Genomic DNA, 20857 nt, shown 5'->3' with positions numbered 1-20857 from the left:
TCAACGTCAGCTTCCTCTACTTCGGGAAAAAAAACTGTTTGATTGATATTGATATTAATATCAAGGCTTTTTATGTGGTGCTCTTGCTGGCACTGACCGTTCGTTCGTTCGTTTCATCATATGACGGACGGAATCGCATTTTTTCCCCCGGCCACTCTCGCTCCTATCAGTGGTTGTTTTGTATTCGCCTGACTATTTTGAGTCGAGCTCGGGAAATCCTGGGCATTGTTTCGCATCCATAGCTACGGCGGAACGTGTTCCGGATTTCATCATTTATGAAATGCACTTTATAAATACAAACGGACCGCGTTCAAACCTGCCTCGGCTCAGTCACCCATATGCAAGTCGAAAGCTGGACTGAAACCGACCTGAACGCACACTGAGGCTGAACGATAGAATAGAAAATAAGTTTTTTTTTGTGCTTCATTCAACTCACGCTGTCTGTGGATCGAACTAACTATAACATGAAATGTTTTTATTTTGATTTTTCATGATAGGCACTCGACGAATACGATATTCAGCCGGATCTTCCCCAGGCCCTCCGACTGCTGGACGAGATGAATAATAACTTCAAACAGGTTTCCGACCTCGTTGGCAATATGCTGCAGCGAGTCAAAACGGGCGAACTGTCCACAGAGTATGGCCTCAACTTCCTGGAGATCAAATATCACATGCTGCTCAACTATCTGATCAATCTGACCTACGTGGTGCTGAGGAAATGTTCGGGTACGTAGAAACTAGCTTTCATTCAAAGTACGTTTTTGAATTCACAATCAAAAATCTTCATTTTAGGTCACAAAATCGAGAAAGATCCTTCGATCGATCGGCTCATCGAAATCCGCACCGTACTGGAGAAGATCCGTCCGATCGATTACAAACTGCGCTACCAGATAGATAAACTGGTTAAAACGGCAGTCACCGGGGCGAGCGTCGCAGACGATCCGACATCCTTCAAAGCGAACCCGGCTAATCTAATGTCACAACTTCCGGAATCAGCCGGAGCGGACGACGCTGATTCCGGTGACGAATCGGACGATTCAGCCAAGGTAATGCTGAAACTTCGGAAGGCCAAGGCAGCCAAATCGGCGGCCGCCAAGGCCGAACCCAGCAGTAGCAGCGATGTGTACGTGCCTCCGAAGCACATGGCCGTGCAGTACAGTGACGAATCAAAGTCGGATCGGGCGCGAAAGCAAATGGAATGGGCACGGAAGCGCGCTCTGGGGTCGTCGATGATTCAGGAACTGAAGGAAGAGTATCTGGATACGCCGGTGGAGATTTCCTCCAGCTCGAGAGCGATGCAGAAGATGTCCCGAAAGGAACGGGAACGGGAGGAGTACGAAGAGAAATATTTGATGCGATTGCCGATGACCAAGGCGGATAAGCATAGAAGTCGGAAAATGACGACGTTGGGTGAGTGTTATGCCGTTGTGGTTTCTTGCTAGCTCCTTATTGCAGTTGACGTATGTGCTTCAAATTATACATTTTGGTTCAAACCCAAATCGATTTGAAATCGACGTTTGTCTGCACCTAATTTCGATTAATAGTATTCAACGAAAATGAGAGTAGCATCGAGTAACTGTCAAAGGAACCCCTATGATTTTGAATTGAGAAACGGAGAGGGGGAGGAAGGAAACCAACATTAATCAACTTGCCAACATACAGGGCTGGTAGTGAGTCACTTTTTAGTGAATGGTCACTTTTTTTTCAAGCCAGTCACTAAAAAGTCTCTTTTTTTTAGACCATGTCACTAAAGTCAGTTTTTCTTGTAATAAGTCACTATTTTAAATTTTTTTCAAACGTGAATTTATTTCAAGATTTATCATTCTTCTTAATAGGCCTACATTTTGTTCTATTTGTTGAACAATTCGAAGTTGACGACCTTGTATAGAGTTTTTTTTTACGTTTAATCGTTCTTCTCTATCTACAGGGTGTCCACTCATTTGGCTAAATAAAGTTCCCTGAGTTTTCCATGTTTTTCCATAACTTTGGCGCAGGTTTATAATAAGAATGCTATTAATGAAATGCGTTAAAAATATGTTTTTAACGCAATCGTTTTTAAGACATGACAATCAGTTTTAAAGAAATAACAAGAACAATATCGGGTTACGACAGTGGAAGACAGATTCACCTTGATCTATCAGATTTCGAAGATTTAATAGCTTTAGCGAATACATGCAGAGTGAAAGTGAAGGTATTTGATGTTGAGGGGAATATGTGGAATTGCTTCGAACCAGATGTCATAGGAATTGATACATTAAGACATGTGAAAATATGCTACACCGCAATTAACGGAGTTAGATTATTTCACAGTGTTACAGAAGTGTATGTAGCAGAACCTATACGTGAAGTCTCTGCATCACTTGATGATGTTTCTCAATATTTACCAGCTATGTGCAGTTGGAACGTACGAGGTTGCTGCCAGTCAGAAAAACGGAAGTTGATAAATAATCAGCTAGTAAAGCGAAATATTCACCTTGCATGTCTTCAAGAGATTAGTATTGAAGCAACACAATTGTGTAGTGAGGATTACACGTGGCATATATCGAGAAATGGTGGGAACCGTATTCGAGGATTGGCGTTGCTGATTCGGAAGGGTCTGGATATTGCAATTATTAAATTGGATAATTTTGATAATATACAGTTAGCCGAGATTGCGCTCTCGATTCCCGGTAAAAGGATAACGATGCATATCATGAACTTCCACGCTCCTAATCATGGATATAGCAGATTCTTAAACAGTTTCGGCCGCTGCATACTAGCTGTCAAGAATCAGAAGAACCTCGTCTGCATAGGAGATACAAATGCTCAAATCGGTAGGGATGACATAGATGATGAAGATACCAACCTATTTGGGAAATTCATTGGCCATGCTCAGTCAAATAGTAACGGTGAACAATTGAAATTCTTTCTGCGAAGACACAATCTTGCTCTAAGGAGCACAATGTCAAACAAATCGTTATTAGTAACGTGGGTCAGAGGAAGTAAGGGTTCCCAGATCGACCATGTTATGACTAAAAACAATTCGCGGATTTTTTTAAAGAAAATTCAAGCCAACTGGGTCTTATCAGTTGATACTGATCATAAAATGCTTTCTTGCTATATAAACATCTCTGAAAGTTGCCCAAATATCTCATATAAGGAAAAAGTGCTGGAAGATAATAAGAAAATCAAGTGGAATTTGAAACTGTTGCAGGACGACAAATTTAAGGGAAATTACCATGATGCGTTAAACAACTTCAGAATAAATATTCGAAACGAGAATATTTCGGAGGCATGGGATTCTCTTGTGACAAAGCTAAAGCAGGCAGCTAATAATACCATATCTGAATTGCATAAAATACCGTTGTAACCTACTCGTAGAAAAGCAATGGCGGAGGTCAAGAAGTGGTCTTTTAGAATCAAAATGCATCCGTACAGCCAGAATGTAGCAAATCAGTTGAAGGATGCTAAGACTAATTTTTCACAGATGTGTAGGAAAAAAGAAGAAAATGATCAAAGGCTATTTTTTGAAAATCTGAATAGTTTTAAGCTTGGTGAATGAATTAGCAGAGCTCATCATTACATGAAAAAACATAGAAAAAAACATAATAGGATACGGAAACCAAACATATCTATGCGGAAGTGGAAAATTGGAGAAGACGGTGATTTGTTGTTGCCGGAAAAAATCAATGTGATGGATTCAGATTCCTGTAACGTACCTGATATTGAAGACTTGGATATCATAATTAGGGAAAGCAAAAATGGCAAAGCACCAGGATTGGATAACGTTAACGCAGAGCTGATTAAATATGCAAACTCAAATACAATCACCGAGTTCAAAGAAGTTCTCCAACGGGTATGGGATGAGAATGAGCTGCCAGCTCATTGGAGGCATTCATTATTAGTTCCAATACCAAAATCTGCATATCCTAAGAATGAAAATGACTACCGCAGAATTTGTATGCTTCCTGGATACTAAAAGAACTAATTCGATGCACAGACCCAATCGGCCATCATCAGGCAGCATTCATACACGGGCGATCAACAATGGATCATCTTTTTGTTGTAAAACGAGTGTTAGAAGAAAAGTGGAATGCGGGAGATGATTTGGTGCTGATGTCTCGACATCAGCAAAGCGTTCGACAAAATTTCCTTAAAAGATCTCCCAAGGATCTTGCAACAGAAAGGAGCTCCAAAAGGGTTAATAGCCAGAATTGTTGAATGCGTCCGGGAGGAAACATACCAAACGCTTTGGGATGGATAAAAATCTGCACAGGAGAATCGTAGAATGGGCATAAATCAAGGATGTCCATTGTCACCGTATTTGTTTGATTTAATCATGGAAGAGGTCCTCAGAAAGACGGAAGCAGATTTACATGGTTTCTTCGTGTTGGATCAGGTACACAATATTCGATACCCCATCATTTTAGTGTACGCAGACGACATTTTGATTATTGGATGTAGTAAAGAACAGCTGAACATAATCATTCCGGTGCTGAAGAAACATCTTGAGGAGGTAAACCTGTTCTTAAATCCCATAAAAACCAAAATAGTTGTTAGGGCACCTAGAGGAGAAGCACCAACATCGTTAGTTGTTGATGGTTGTACTTACATGGTTGCAAAGGAACTCAGCTACCTAGGAGTGACCATAACTGATAGATTACACCGCCTCAAATCTATTAAAGCACGCTGTAAGAAAGCCATTAAATCCTCTAAGGCTGTTATTGCATTCGCGAAAGAGAACAGGCCAAGTGTGGAGATTGGAAACTTACTGTATGACACCATCATTTCTCCTACAATGACGTTTGGAACCCAAGTTTCAGTCATCACCAAACACACTCGTACGTCTATGCGAAAATACGAGAGACAAATAGTAGCGGAACTGGCGAGCTGTTGTACTATGGACGGAGAAAGGCCAAATGGGAATCATATTCTACGAGGGAAAACCGTGACCAAAAAAATTCGAGCCCTTCAAATGAGATTTTGGAGCCATATTATCAGAATGGAGGATAATCATCTGCTGAAACTAGCTGCTAAATATAAAAAGCATTATAGAAAGATAGGACGACCATTCACTTGGTTTGATATAATTCGACAAAATGTTGAAAGATTTGGGGATCTAAGCGTGGAAGAATGGGAGGATCTGGCCAGAGACAGAGAGAAAGTGACAAACAAAATCGAGGAGATATATGATATTGATGAGTCAGTTGATTCAGATGAGCAGTAAAGTTAGATGATTAAGGCATACAATATAATACTCTATCTCTTTATTGTCTTATTAATAAAGTTTATTTCAATAATGATGGTAATACTTGATAGATTCGCACCATTTTTATTTAAAAGTTACGTTTGCTCTGAACCCATCGATTCAGTCATTTTAAACTCAGTTGAAGAAAAAGAATGAACGGGTGTATGAAAGGAAATGACTTCAATATATTAAAAAGGTAAGCATATAATTGATTGTATTTATATAAATTATTTATCTCATGTTTATACTGCTTTATATTGTGGAATAGAGCATCCTTATATCCCCCTTCCCCTACTAACAAGATTTCCATTTCCTGTAACGTCTATGAAGGTAGTATGGGTTCCCTGCACCTTCTTAAGTAGATGTTGAACTAACATTCCTACCTTTCCCCTGCGATTGTAAGGACGTAGCCAGGTATACAATGCGAGGTTTGTTTTGCAGATTGCATGGTATGGGAAAAGGATATTAATCCCAAGTATTCTTTTTGCGACAACATATTATGTTTTTGCGGAATATATGAGCTGATCATTATATATCCACCTACGATTTGTGCAATCGCATATGCTATGCTATGACAATCAGTTTTAAAGAAACAGCTTTACTATCAAATCCATGAAACGTTGAAGTTGAACACGTACTTCATTTTAGTTAGTCTAAGATAACAATTTTTTTAATGACCTGAAGTTTCGTACTAACAAAAATGTGAAGTTCTATTGATCTCAGAAAAAGCTAGATCTAGAGATCTTTGGGGAATTCCAGAGATCTTAAGGGGAAGTCCCCAAAACTTTACCCCAGACTATTGAATTGGTTTAAAAATCTATAAGCGTGAGTTTAGACACATTCAGGATAGTTCCACTATGTGCAGAAATAAAATCGAGAACTCATCAGATGATCAGATAGATTCAGTACAGAAACCTTCAGAAAATTTATAAAAACTTCAGAAATATTTAAGGAAATTCACAGAAATCCAGAGAATTCCAGGGAAGTTTGAAGGTATTAACAAGAATTCCATTTATTTTAAAGCAGAACCGAAAGTTGATAGTTTTAGGAAAGCTCCGAGAACATCAAGACAGATCAGAGAATTAAAGGGCAGTTCAATAAATTTCAAGAAATTGCAGAAACCGGAATCTCCGGAAACTTTGGTTTGCTCAGAGAAAATTTATGGAACGCAATAACAATTATATGAACATCCGGAAAATGTGGGAGTATTTCAAGGGTGTTATCATAGAAATTTCAAGATCTAAAAAATCGAAAAGTTGATTAGAGAACATCAAAGAAGTTCCATTAATAAAAAAAGGCTAGAAAATCTAAATAAATTCCAGAGAACTTCTAAAAAATTTAGATACTTTTAGATTGCTTAATTATATTCAGTGAAATTTCGAGTACTTCAAGGACGATCAGATAACATCAGGAAAATCACATTACCTAAAGGAAATTTGCAGCGACTTACAAGGAGTTCCTTAGAATTATTGGATGTTCCGAGAATTCTATGATTGATTCGAAAATTTTAGAAGCTTCAGAGAATTATTTAAAAAAAATAGTGTAATTTAATGAAAGCATAGAAAACTTCTGGGATGTCCAGGCGTTCCAGGGAAAATTAGTGTTTTCAGCATTCAAAGTGTTTTTATGGCAGTATGAAAATTGAATAGAAGTTGAAAATGAGCGAAGGGCCATTAATACAACAGTACAAAGTCAAACGCACACCTTTTTGCCTAACCCGTACGATGTACGCGGCAAAGTTCCGTGAGCATTTTTAAACTTTATAAGACTTAAGGAAAATTGCAGAACTTAAAGGCAATTAAATCAATTCCAGTAAAATTCCAGTAATATTTTGGGCAGTTTTAAAAACATCAGGAAACTCTAGACTATTGAAGAAGCTATGAATTAGTTTCGATAATTTGAACTTCAGACAAATCTTGAGAACTTTAATGAAAATCATATGCGGAAGCTTAAAGAAGTTCCTAAAATTTCAGAATAACTTCGAAAACTTCACAGAAGTACAGAGGTCTTCAGAAACATTTCAAAAACTTCATAAAAGTTTATGGAACTTAAGGGAAGATCCGAGAACTTCAGAAACTTTTATGGTCATTTCGCCCCCCCCCCCTCAAATAAGTTTAGTTAAGCTCCAAAAAGAAAGGGAATTGCATGGGAATACAGTTCCATTAGTTTCACTAAATAAACGGGAAATTTCAATAAGCTCCTAGATTTCCAGAGAACTTTAGAGTGTTAAGAAAATTATTGAGGTATACACATTTTTAAGACAGTTCAATTAAATTCAGAGTAGTACAACAAGCTTCATGAGAACTGCAAACACTTTAGAGAAGATTCGAGAACTTCAAGAAAGATATTAATCTCGCTAAAAAAGCTCTAAAAAACTTCAAGAAAAAACAGATATCCTCAAAGCAGAGATATTCCAGACCAATTCAGTGAATTGTTAAAACTTTAGAGAAGATTCATGATCGTTAGAAATCAATGCATTAGGGATTAGGCAGACCATCCCAACTGAATTTAATCCTTTTTGAAGCAAACCAAGGCCGAAGATTTAATTAAACCACACTATAAAATAGTGTATTCATGGTCACATGTGGTCTGGAGTAAAGAAGTACAGCTATAATGTGATCATAAAATCTTTAAAAATCTAAACGCATTTTTTTTAAATTATTTACGCCTGTGTCGTGCACAGGTTGCACATGTGGACGCGACGCCACTGTCGTATTCTCCCGAAACTTGAATGGAATTATTTCAGAAATTCACTTGGAACGCTTCTCTGAATGATTCAAAAAATATCACAAAAATATAGTTAAAATACTTATCACAATTCCATTGAAATATTCCTCAAATTTTATTTTAGTTTTCCTAAGAATTGCCATCCCTCACCATCCCTCTCCAAAGGGGGAGTTTGGTAAAGAGAGATGAAAAAACTGATTTGTGCCTTCCTTAAAAGTTGTCCTAGCTCGCTATCTACTTTCTATATACAATCTTCACACTGCCGTACTCTTACGGAACTATCAACTCTAGACTTTCATCTCCTCCATCTATCGTATAAAAATTACCACTTTAGTCTGTTATTTGAAATTAGCATCTTCAACTATGTAAATCGTTAACTTCACGCAGAAGTAATACTAAAACATATAGTCAAAGTGCATTAATATATGTTTTGTAATGTTGTTTCAAACTGGTTTTAAATAACAATCGATTGTTCAAGTTTTTCAAGCGTTCCGGAAGTACGTTATATACAGATGGACCAGAAAAGGAGATTCGTATTTGACCAAGGCATGTAAATGCCCTCGAGCGAATTAAATGATTTGCATACCGAGTGTTGTGCTCATGATTTGCGATCGGTAAGATGAGGTTACGATGCATGTTCGGGTTTTTTAGCGTATCGTATATAAACAAGCTAGACTCTAATTTACACAAGCCACGTAATGGGAGAATACTGTGCGATATGTTGGTGTAAAGTTGGAAAGTAGAATACAATTGCGGTAGGCGAAAAATGATTTTTAAACATCGATTTTGCAATACTTGAAGCTTTTTCATTTAAGCTTTGCAAGCATGTCTCCAAACAATGATTCTCAAAAATTGGTCGACAAAAAATCGTTTCCAACGGTGCCGCTGGTGTAGTGGTAAACGTGATTATCTCTCACCCCAGCAGGCCTGGGTTCAATCCCAGTCGGCGCCGCCGGGATGTTCTGAGGCATAACATCTCTGATCACGCGTTCCTTCGGGAAGTAAATCCGTTGGTCCCCGGTTCATGAGTTGATGGGTTGATAGGTAGGGTCCAAGTGTGGGAGCTGCCTTCCTGGCGTCGGTAGCATTGATGCTCAGCACGAAAACAAGATCGACGGAAAACAAATCAAGGAAAAAAAAGTTTCTTTCAGTCAAAATTCATATTACAAACATCTTCTTATTTTTGTTTTGGTAGTTCAATTCATATATTTAAAGGAAAAATATTCGTTCCATTAAATTTTGCACAGTGGTCTCATCGACATTATTCGCCGCCGAACGCCAGTTAGATTTAAACTGCTGCTCGTTTTGCATAGATTTATTAGTTTTTTGAGATTCCGTTTGAGGCCCAATACCTTTCTTTAGGGCGGAGTTCTGGGCTGTTAGGAGGGTTGTGGTCTTTGGGTACCACAACCACGTTATTCGCATCGAACCACTCGATTGCCTTTTTCCCATAGTGGCAGCCCGCCAAGTCCGGCTAGAACAGCACAGGTCTATTATGTTGCTTTAGGAATGTTAGCAGCCACTTTTCCAGGCACTCCTGTACGTAGATCTCTTGATTGATGGTTCCCGTAGTTATGAAAATGTCGCTTTTTAGACCGCACGTGCATATGGCCTGCCAGACGAGATATTTTTTCGGGAACTTCGATGGTTTGATGGTTTTGAAAATTTCAGCCATCTTTCCTTTTCCTGATGCGGTATAAAACTCCTCTCCCGAAAGCTGCTTGAAATCCACCTTCACATAAGTTTCGTCGTCCATGACGACACAGTCGAACTTTGTGAGCACCTTCACCTTCTTAAACGTCGACAACCCGGCTCGTTTCATGGCCCGCTTCACAGCAGTATGGGAGACATTGAGCTTGCCAGCGACGTCCCGGATGGAGAGGTTAAGATTCCGCTTATATTTCACCGCCACCTTCTTCGTCGTCGCTGCCACGTCCGGATTACGATTGCCGCCGCTTCCATGCTTCCTGGCGGTCGACAGACGCTCCCGAACTCTTCGGGATTCTCGGATTCTCTTCTGCGCGAGCAACATTTTGACACGCTGCTCCTCTTGCCTGGACGTCATTTTGAAAACTGGAGACTGGAGAGCAAACGGTGAACACTCAGTAGTAGTAAAATTATGTTTATTTCTGTTGATTATGGTAGTAGGGGAGAATGGTATACAACGCACCCCCTGGGCAGAACGCACCAGCTGACTTTCATTTGTGTTTTTCATGGCTTTTAAGTAACTTTTTTGTTGTCTTATCAAGCAGCACTTCTAGCATAGCATCTGAACTCAAAATCCTGCATGATAAATCCTAGAATTGGATTTAAAATTCCAAGAAAAACTCAAAATAAAATGAAAAAGTGCGTCTTACCCCGGGGGTGCGTTATGTACTGTTCTCCCCTACATTGATTTATCATATCAATTAATTAGCCTATCTGGCTCTTCATCTTTGTTTAATTTGATATTCTAATTTAATATTTGCGTTTTTCAACTAGTTTACAAAATACCCCTTTGGGGATTTGTTTTATTTGAATTGAAAAAAAGTGATAACCTACCTAACTACGAGTATTACTTAACCTCACGTGCTAGATCACGTATGATCTGATGATTTGATCTCAGAAAGGTGTCTCTGAACCTTTCCAGGATGAATACTCTCCGTTCTTCTAATGTTTGAATTCCAGCCAGGAAGTGGATCTCAGAATTTCTAGTCCGCGGGGGACTGTTTAGGACCATCCTAAGGATCTTGTTTTGGATCCTTGGGAGTTTAAGGTGATGGCATTTTGCGCAACTCTCCCAGATTGGCATACCGTACTCGATTACAGGAAGGATGATTTGTTTATAGACAGCAAGTGGATACAACGATCTTATCAAGATGTTGCACTTGGTTTTCGTTTTTGAAAAGAAGCTTGCTGTCTAGTGTTAGCCCGAGGTACACGACCTCTTTGGACCATTCCACCCCTTTGCCGTTCAGGTAGATCTTGTTATTCTCCGACGGAACAAGTCTGGGAGATTTAGAGTGGGGAAAGATAATGACCTGGGTCTTAACCGCGTTGATACGGATCTTCCAGCTGTTGAAGTATTCAGACAGGACGTCAAGGCCTCTCTGAAGTTTGGTAGTCAGAGCTCCGATGACCCTACCCTTGTAGACGATGGATGTGTCATCTGCGAACAGAGACAACGATCCACCATCAGGGAGAGCCGGCATATCGGAGGTGAACAGGTTGAATAGGATGGGGCCAAGGATGGTTCCTTGTGGAACCCCGGCACCGATGTTGAAAGCATCCGATGTGATGCCATTCAGAGATACTTGGACAGACAGGACTGATAAATAGTTGTTTATTATCTTCACTAGGAAGATTGGAAGACCGTACTGCTGCAATTTGAACACCAGGCCATCATGCCAGACATTGTCGAACGCTTTTTCAACGTCCAACAACGCCATGGCAGATGTTTTCAAAACAGACTTGTTCCGTCTGAGAATGTTTGTCACTCGAGTCAGCTGGTGGACGGTCGAATGACCTTTCCGAAAACCAAACTGTTCCTCGAGTAACAAGTTGTTTTGTTCGGCAGATGTTAGGAGCCGGTGGTACACTGCTCTTTCGAACAGTTTTGATAACCCTGAGAGAAGGCTGATTGGTCGATAACTTGAAGGAGAGGACGGATCCTTCCCAGGTTTCCGGATGGGTATCACTTTAGCTGACTTCCAACACGATGGAAAGTAGCCAAGTCTGAGGCACTGATTAAAAATCAGTGCCAGATGGTTGTAGAATCTGGAACTCAAGTGTTTGAGTTCCAGATTCAGGAAGTTGTCGAAACCTGGGGCCTTCATGTTTTTAGATGATTTGATAAAGGCCAACAGTTCGTCAGCCGTAATCTCAGATTCCTCTGGAAAAATGTTAGGAATCTGATGAAGATCGGTTGCATTTTCAGCAACCTCAGATTCATGAGGGCTGACGATGTTTTCTCCGAGATTATGGGAGCTGACGAATTGTTGACCTATCGCGGCAGCCTTCTCTTCAGGAGTTATCAGATGAACCACTGGGTCGCCGGGACGATCCAGTGGGGTCAGTGGTGGAATGGGCCTAGGCTTGTTTTTAAGAATGTTTGTAAGTTTCCAGAAGTGCTTAGCACAATCTGGGAGAGAGCGGATCTTACTAGCATAATCTTTATTTCTGAGATCCACCATCCTGGCCTGAATGATCTTTGTTAATCGATTACAATTGGTCTTCAAGTTAGGCAGGCCAGTACGCTGGTACTGCTTACGAATGGTGTTACGGATCTTTGAGTAGGGTTGTCAAGGTTCAGAGTGTTACTCACCTGTCTGGATACTGGCACGTGTTGCTCCCTGGCCCGGGAAATCGCCTCCTCGATGGTTTGTAGACACCGGTCAACATCTTCGGACGTCCCCGGTTGGACATCGTAGTCGATGGTTGTGTCGACGCAGTGTTGATATTGCCCCCAGTTGGTGAACACTCATCATAGGAACCATTGTATATACACTCAACTTCGAAATGCAGCATTTCAGTTTTTTTTTAAATGCATTTTTAACAGAAATATTCCAATTTGAAGTTGACCAATTTTTGCGCGTTCCAGACTTTATAACCATGATAAACCGTTAGAAGCGCACTCCTAGGCACAAATTTGCTAACACGATCAGAGAGACGAAATTTTCCTTTGGACGTGTTCTATATAATCACTAGAGATGTTGCGATACTACTGATATCAGTTAAGTATCGATACTTTTATTTCGATACCAAGTAATTAAGTATCGATACTTTACAATCGATACTTCTCCAATATCGATACTTTTATCGTGGTTTCGCGGTATCGGTATCGAATCGGATGGAAAAACAAGTAACTCGATTTAGTTGACGTTGACGGCACCGTTGCTTCTCGCGCGTATTGACAGTTCTTTTGGGAGGACATGAAGTCAGTTTTTCCAGCGCTGTATCAGCAGGCTAGGATGCATATGGTCAGCATGGCAACTTCTGTTCCATGCGAGCGACTCTTTTCAAAGGCTGGATCTATAATTACTGAGACCAGAAACCGATTGTCAGCAAAATATTTACAGAAACTAATATTTCTAGCAAGCGTCGATGATGCTGAATGGTTCAATTAGTTGGTTTAAATGCTTTTGTTTTTAATAAAATGATACAAACTGTTCGTTATTGATCTTAAACATGGACTTTTAATTTAAATTCAATCACATTGCTTTTTTACCAAATGATTCGATACTTTGTTCAGTATCAGTTATTCGATACTAGTATCGAATCAAGTATCGATACTTTTAAGTATCGCAACGTCCCTAATGATCACCCCAAGATAGCGTAGGATCTAACACCGAACCTAAGTATTTGAAACTGGATACCTTTTCTATTACTTAAGATTCAATTGACGGGCTATTGTGCGGAAGATTTTTTTTTCGTTGGTGGGTGGAACACTACATATATAGTCTTGGATAAGTTTAACGAAAGTAAATATGTATCAAAGTATCTCATGAGAACTTTCAGATCATCGTTTATGCAAGAAACAATCGATAAAGAATCATGATTAGGGTAAAAAAGTGCTGTATCGTCCGCAAATAATTTGGCTATTCCATTAAGAGGTAATCTTCCATTATCGTTGATGTAGATCAGAAATAAGAGGGGGCCCAATATTACTTCCTTGAGGAACTCCTGCGTTTACTGGCCGGTGCGATCTTTGTGCATCTTTCAGTACTACAAACTGTTGTCTATCACTTAAATAACTACGAATAATGTCATTTGCCAGTCCACGTATGCCATAGCAATCTAATTTTGCAAACAAAATATTATGATTATGATTAGGATTAGGAGTATCGAACGTCTTCTTTAAATCAATTAAGAGGCCTCCTAGGGGGCGACCCCGGCGTAGTGGTTAGCATCCATACCTCTCACGCCAAAGTCACGAGTTCAAATCTCCCACGAATGACCCAAGAGCGTTAAAGTGACTATAATAAAAAAAGAGACCTCCCACGATACATTTATTATCAATTTGATTCAATAAAAAATCAACCAGCTCAACTATTACCGTAGAAGTACTACTTCCTTTCCTAAACCCGTATTGGAATTTGTACAAAACGTTAAATTTGTTAAAGAATTTTACAAGTCTATTAACTATCATATGAAAAAAAAATATTGACAATAGACAGCGTGGAAACAGGAGTCGCTCAAGTCGAGTAACAGTACTTAGTGGATTCAAATTATTTTTTGGAATATTAGCTGCGAGCTCTGCTCCAATGTTTGCAAAAAAATCGTTAAAAATTTCACAAGTTTCTAGATTAATCGATGATTTACATCTATTATTTGTATTGGAGCTCAGTATTAGAAACCTGGTTTGTCCTTCCCATTATTCCATTCAAGTTTTTCCATACTTTAGCACCACATGTATCTTCAAATATTTTTTGTAATATCAGTCATTTTGGCTACATGCTTAAGCATCGTTGGAGGGATTTTACTTTATTTTTTTCATATATGAGTAATTTTCCTAGTAATGATAAGATTCCCTGAAACTTAAACGTATTTTCAGAAAAAAATTAAATTCCCTGATGATTTCCGGTTTTTCAGGTTCTAGGTAGTAGGTTCTTGGATGTTTAGCCATAAACATTCTATTGAATCTTTCCCTTTAAAGGTTCCGTACATATTGAAGTGTTTTTGAGATTCGAATTGAATAAGTCTAAAATAACAAACATTTATTTGGTATGCCATCAGAACGACTAACTTTCTTCTCTTAGCTCACTTTTTAGTCACTATTCTTACAACTATAAGTCACTATTTGCTCATTCATTTCTTCAACATGGTCACTAAAATCACTATTTTTGACAGCATTGATTGTTACCAGCTCTGTAAATGCGTAAACTGCGCAATCATTGAAAAGGTCGTCTATTATTTGACTGTACACTGGAGTCGCTTTTTACGCGGTTTTTTTTACACGGTTTTTTTTACGCGGTTTTTTTTACGCGGGTTTCGGAATTTACGCGGTTTTTTTTTACGCGGATTCCGGAATTTACGCGGTTTTTTTTTACGCGGATTTTGGTTTTTTTTTACGCGGATTTCAGAATTTACGCGGTATATCGCTTTTTACGCGATTTTTTCTTACACGGTCTTTTTTTACTCGGTTTTTTTTACGCGGATTTCGGAATTTACGCGTTTTTTTTACGCGGATTCCGGAATTTACGCGGTTTTTTTTTACGCGGTTTTTTTTACGCGGGACGTATCACCCGCGTAAAAAGCAACTCCAGTGTATCATTTAATCATTTGTACATCACTTAAGCTTTGTTTCGACATAGTTATGAGGGGTAAACTACCGCTCCGTCCCATAACGAAAATCAGCGTTTTAAGTTTGCTTGGAACTATTGCTTCTGATGTAATGGATGGGACAACCAATTTGACTGTACTTTCAGAATAACGTTGATGACTTCATCCAGGGTATGAAAATATGGATAATTAGCTACCATTTGCATTGAAAACGACTATGGGACCGACGTTCAAAGAGCGGCAGTAAAGCCCTACAGTAAAAGTATGGACGTCTTTCAAAAGCTGTTCCACGGGGGTAGTTTTTGAGAAGTACTGCATAGTTTCAAACTATTAAAAAAAATGTTTGAAATATTTAGAACGAAATTCGCGATTCTTTAATCACGATAAACGAAAATACCCTAAATCTCATTGTCTACTTTTCTCATAAAAGTTCTTCATTCTTCCTAACTCGATAATCCCGAAAATATCGAATCGAGCTAGGAAGAGTTGACTGTATTGGTCGATTGCATACAACAAGAATAAAACTTCCACACAAGTCATCAGTGCAAGCTTCCCACATTGCGCATGTCCCATATCGTCAATTCCTGAGTGTTTCGAGCTTTCATCTAAAACGACCACCCTTTATCCCTTTTATCTCTCCCATAGGCTCTCTCGGCGACGAACTGACGAGCTTCGGTGACATCAGCGCCCTGGACGATGAACATCCGTCGTCGAAAGCCACCGGCAAGAAACGCAAAGCTTCCAAGGGCGGTAAAAAGCACGGTAAGAAAAGACGTTTCCGTTAATTTCTAGGCGTTCGTGCTGGACAACAAAACTATTCAACGTTTATTCTTTCCTTGATTAACGGTTATGATTTTCTCCGAGTATGTTCTTCGATTGATTTAGGTTTATATCTATGTTCTATGCTTATATATGTTTGAAACTTACTAGAAACCAACTGGGAACTGTTGATTTACCATTATCGTTCGTTTTCCAATTTTGCAATCGTTGATTTTCGTTCCGTTTAATTTGATTCTAATTAGAAGGTTTATCACAATAAAAAAAACTAGATTAAGCCATTGTGGGTACATGATGTTTACTGATCATGTGCAAAAGTGAAACAAAATAGAACGATGAGAAAATAAAACTAATAAGAAAACTTACAACAAGTTACTGTTGCTGAAATAAGAATTATTGATTTTTAAATGAAAATACAACTCACCAAGAGCCTTTATGATATATTTATACGAGAATATTTTCAAGTTTCTTCCAATTGACGCATGAATGCTCTGGGCTCACATGGGGGAGGAAAATTGTTCCCGGCGGTCGGGCACCACCTTTCGCGCCACAAATATATACAAAGATATTATACTAACGGTGTATGAAACAAATAGCGATTAAGTGCAACCATAGTTACATATATATGAAGAAGCATTAACAAGAGAACTAGTGAACAACGATCGATGTTCGCTGAACCAGAAACAGTTGTTGCCTTTTACATAGTGAATTATAACAAACAAATATTCTTTTTCTATAGACAAACAAGATAACATACACAGATAACACTCAGTTGACCAGTTTTGTGTTGAAATAAACAAAATGCAAGTATAAACAGATAACCTCAGATAAACATGAATCGTGGTGCTGCTGGGATCGCCTGGAATAATTTACTCACACCGAATTCGCCTGATCAGCAACCTGTTGATCAAACGATGGTGGCAAGATGATGCCCGGTAGTTTAGAAAATAATACACACATACAATTTAAAGAAACGGCATTATTTTGTACAACCATTACACAATAGTTGTATTGAAGGCATTAAACAAAAGAAACAATTTATAATCATAATCAGATACATTTTTATGACAAAGCGAACGCGCAAAGAGCAAAGAAGATAAACACTTGAATATTATTCCAACCACAAAACAAAAAAAAAGTTACTACAGATGAAATAATAATAACAATACCAGAATAAACAGATACAATTCGTCCAATTGTGCAGTGAAATGAAATCAAAATACGTACATGCAAGCAGAGTCGAATGGGATGCAAATACAATTACAGACACAGGAATGCCGTCGTGGAATACCGCGACATCTAGAAAGTAGATTAGGAACATAAAGATTCATCACCCTTTTTTTTATCTGTTAAGATCTTCTCCATTTAACTGTTTATTGCTTAGTTTCTGATTAAGTTTTCGTTTCCAATAAATGTTTCGTTTTTAGTTTTAGGTAAGTTTTGTTTATTTTTTAATTATTCGATAATATCATAAGTTCCTTTCGTTTATTGGTTGGTAATTTCCCTCATTTAATTTGAATACCTAAATTATTAAATGGTGTGATAGTTTCCATTTCCAAACCAAACAAGCCGTCAGTCAATCATCGAATGTTGATTTTTTCATGCGGTTTTGAGCGCTCTTCATCGACGGTGGATTCGGTAAACACAGTCAGCATTGATTGTTACCAGCAGTACCGGGTTACATAGCTATTTGCACGGATACTTTTTTTCTTCCGCCGACTCCTATTTGGGCGTGAATAATTTAATATTGATTTATGATGCAAACATAAATGACCGGTTGCGCGTGGTTTACCTGGCTGGCTGCGTGCATTTGTGCCCTCCTCCCAATCGTTTGCACCTGCATCCTGCCATCCTGTGCCAATATATTATTGATAATGGTTATCGGATCGTCATCGTAGTCGTTGTCGTCGTCGTAAACAATTGGCGAGCTTGGTCGTTTATGGCGGGGAAAGGGGGTTTGCGGGATATTAATTTATTTTTGCAACGTAATGAGCATGATCCTTTCGGTGCCCCTGATTGGTGGTTTAAGGGTTAGAGTGTATGGATTTTTTTGCTGCTTTGGTTGCTAGGAGCAATGGGATTTTTAGCTTTGATAATGTTAGATTTACGGCCTGGATGCTCACTGAAATGAATTAGACATTAGACAATGGATACCAACGTTTCATATCGCCAATGGGGCAATATGGCCACCCGCTTAAAAATCAAGTTATTGAACGTGTTTTACAAAAAAAAAAAATGCTTGAAGCGTACTTGAACTATGCATTTCATTTCATTTTAGTTTAAAACATTACTTTTCTCTAGTGCGAATATTTGAAAAATGTTAGACTAGCTCAAAATGTCAAAAATGATATAAGATTTCTGATTCAGAAAATAAGATCTATCAGTAGATTCTTATAACTTATCGTTATTATTCCTTAAACAGCTATATAAACGGTCATTGGTTTCTTATGAGACATGATGTTTTTGTAGTTTTCAATAAACATTACTTACGTACATTCGGGGCATTATGAGCACCACTGCACAGTAGTTCCAGAATGCAGATTTAGGTGGAAGGATATGTTTTGAGCCAGAAATTGAAACTTTAGGCTAAAAGTCTCTTCTTCAAAGTTGTTGCTTATAGTTAGGCTTTCATTTCTAGAGCAAAACAACTGTTTTTTTTAGAGACACCCCAACTCAATTCAAGAAAATAGCTCTAAATCGGTCAATTCAAGAGATACAAACAAGTTCTGTTTTACAAAGTTGCTTAAAATTAGCTCAGCTCAGTTGCCGAAAAATGTATACCCTAATTCCTTCAAACAAAAAAGTTAGATTTATGATTTCAATGACAATAAGAACCACCCTAGAATTAATTGTCATAAAAATGAGGGCCTAACTATAAGAAAGAACTTTGTAAAAGAGACTTTTAGTCTAAAGTTTCCATTTCAGGCTCAAAACATATCCTTCCACCTAAATCTGCATTTCAAACTGATATTTCAAACATCTTGTACTTAAAATTCTTCAATTTTGCATTATTACATTATCCACTTTATCATATGAAATCACATTTTGAAGTAGCTCAATACAACATAATATTCTTACCGGTTGTTTACAAGGGCGCTCATACCACCCCGATGGGGTGCTCATTGTACCCCAACGATTTTATTTCAGTTACATTTTTCAAATCTTCTTTCATAGGATTCAAAAGTTTTCTTTTATTATTCAATTTGTATTCATTATGTAAAATGGGCTTGCAACTATCAATAGTTGGTACATATCATTAGTGATGATTTTCTCAAGGTGGCCAAACTGCCCCAAGTTCCCCTAATAGCCGGTAAGGGAAACATTCCCCGAAAAATCGATGCAGTTTCAAAAACTCTACCGCGTTTGGTATTTTGACATAAATGTCGCTTAGCCATCTAATCTAATTTAACACCAACACAGCCAGTTCATGAAAGCATCCTGAAAAATGATAGACATACCTCCATCCTTTTTCTTGTCTATTTGGTATATTTTGTACATCAGAGATGCGCAAAATATATCAAAACGGCCAGGCCTACTGTGCAGCATTTAAGGGGCGAGATGATTCAGAAACATCGGGCCTGTTTAAATCAAAGATTTAAACACGATGTTTCAGAATCCAATAAATGGATGAAACGTGAACATCTCGTACCGTACGTTCCGTTGTTATAAATGATTGGGCGTTGGGAGCATCTAATCTAAAAAAGTTAAATGATGCTCAATTTTCCTCGAATGGTTAGACATGAGCACTAGCTCTTGTCTTAGCCCTATATGGCTTATGGTTATAGCGCCATTACTCGCTTTCTGAAAAGGAAAAAAATGGGATAAAAGGCCATAGGAAAAACGAAAAGGAGGAAGGAACCGAGGGGGGCGACACATCTAAATCTCAATTTTAGATGTTCAAAAAATCTCACACTATCGAATCAATCTTCGGAAAATCTTCTTGCATTTCTCGCATCTGCTTGCATCGAGCATCATCTTTTTGCAGGAAATCTTCAGAATCGTCATCAATCTTCTTTCTATCTACTCAGCGTGCAAGCAGCTAGCCACAGCACAACACAATCTTTCCTGCAGCGTAGATAGAGTCGTCCCCCTCGGAAGGAACCCTAGTTCAGAGCTTAAAATTATTGACTGCCTAGGCTGAGTGTGAAAGCACTGCACTATTCAATCCATTGCTCTGTGCAGACTGTTTGTACGGTTTGTACCAAACGGTAAAGGACGAGGCAATGAAAGAGCCAACAAAAACATTCAGTCACTCACGAGCAGGCGACGCACACCGCTTGCCTTCGCTCACACAGCATGCAATTGAGTCATTTTTCCATAGAAAATGCACGCTCAGTCATTCAAAACAAATATTGGGTACCATCACGGAAGAATAAACGTGTTGAAGGAGCTACTGACTGAGTGCTCGGCTGTCAGTGACTCGTTTACCTCTGAATCATTCAGACTCTCACGAGGCAGTGAATGATGAGGCAGATGGCAGTTCATCTTCATATCAAAATGACTCACTGTTTTGCGCACTGCCCTAGTTCTATCTTCCCTTGTGTAAAGAATGGAAAAAACGGGTCTCTAATAAATCTACAGGAAAATTTCGCTAAAACTCACAATGAGTCGCGAACTTTTCATTTTGTGTGCTTCATAAAACCTCGCAAAATTTTCCAACGCTGAACATGAACAGGTGAGAGATATATTATAAATTTAAAAACATATAAATGAAAATAAAGTTTCCTTCATTTTGTACTCTTACTATCCTGTTGCACTACTGGCACTTCCAAGACTTTTCCGGGTTATTGCGAAACAAGTTCAAAAATTCTTCAGGCAAATCATAATCACAAAAATGGAACTTTAAGGTACAAAACATCAAACGTT

At 38.6% G+C, this 20857-nt stretch overlaps 1 protein-coding gene across 1 annotated transcript in view; it reads left to right on the top strand.

Annotated features, from left to right (window-relative positions):
- Positions 1–17428, top strand: part of LOC135699494 (neuroguidin) — a 104798-nt gene extending 87370 nt beyond the window's left edge. The window contains exons 3-5 of the mRNA XM_065219776.1: positions 498–726; positions 793–1410; positions 15860–17428. Of these exons, the coding sequence (XP_065075848.1) occupies positions 498–726; positions 793–1410; positions 15860–15999 (987 nt within the window). The 3' untranslated portion in view covers positions 16000–17428. The remainder of the gene's footprint in view (positions 1–497; positions 727–792; positions 1411–15859) is intronic.
- Positions 17429–20857: the final 3429 nt, after the last annotated feature.

Source organism: Ochlerotatus camptorhynchus, unplaced genomic scaffold (assembly GCF_037179485.1).
Source record: "Ochlerotatus camptorhynchus isolate MF236.1 unplaced genomic scaffold, CSIRO-AGI_Acam_v1.1 ptg000111l, whole genome shotgun sequence".
NCBI lineage: Eukaryota > Metazoa > Arthropoda > Insecta > Diptera > Culicidae > Ochlerotatus > Ochlerotatus camptorhynchus.
This window is presented reverse-complemented; position numbering and strand designations above follow the sequence as displayed.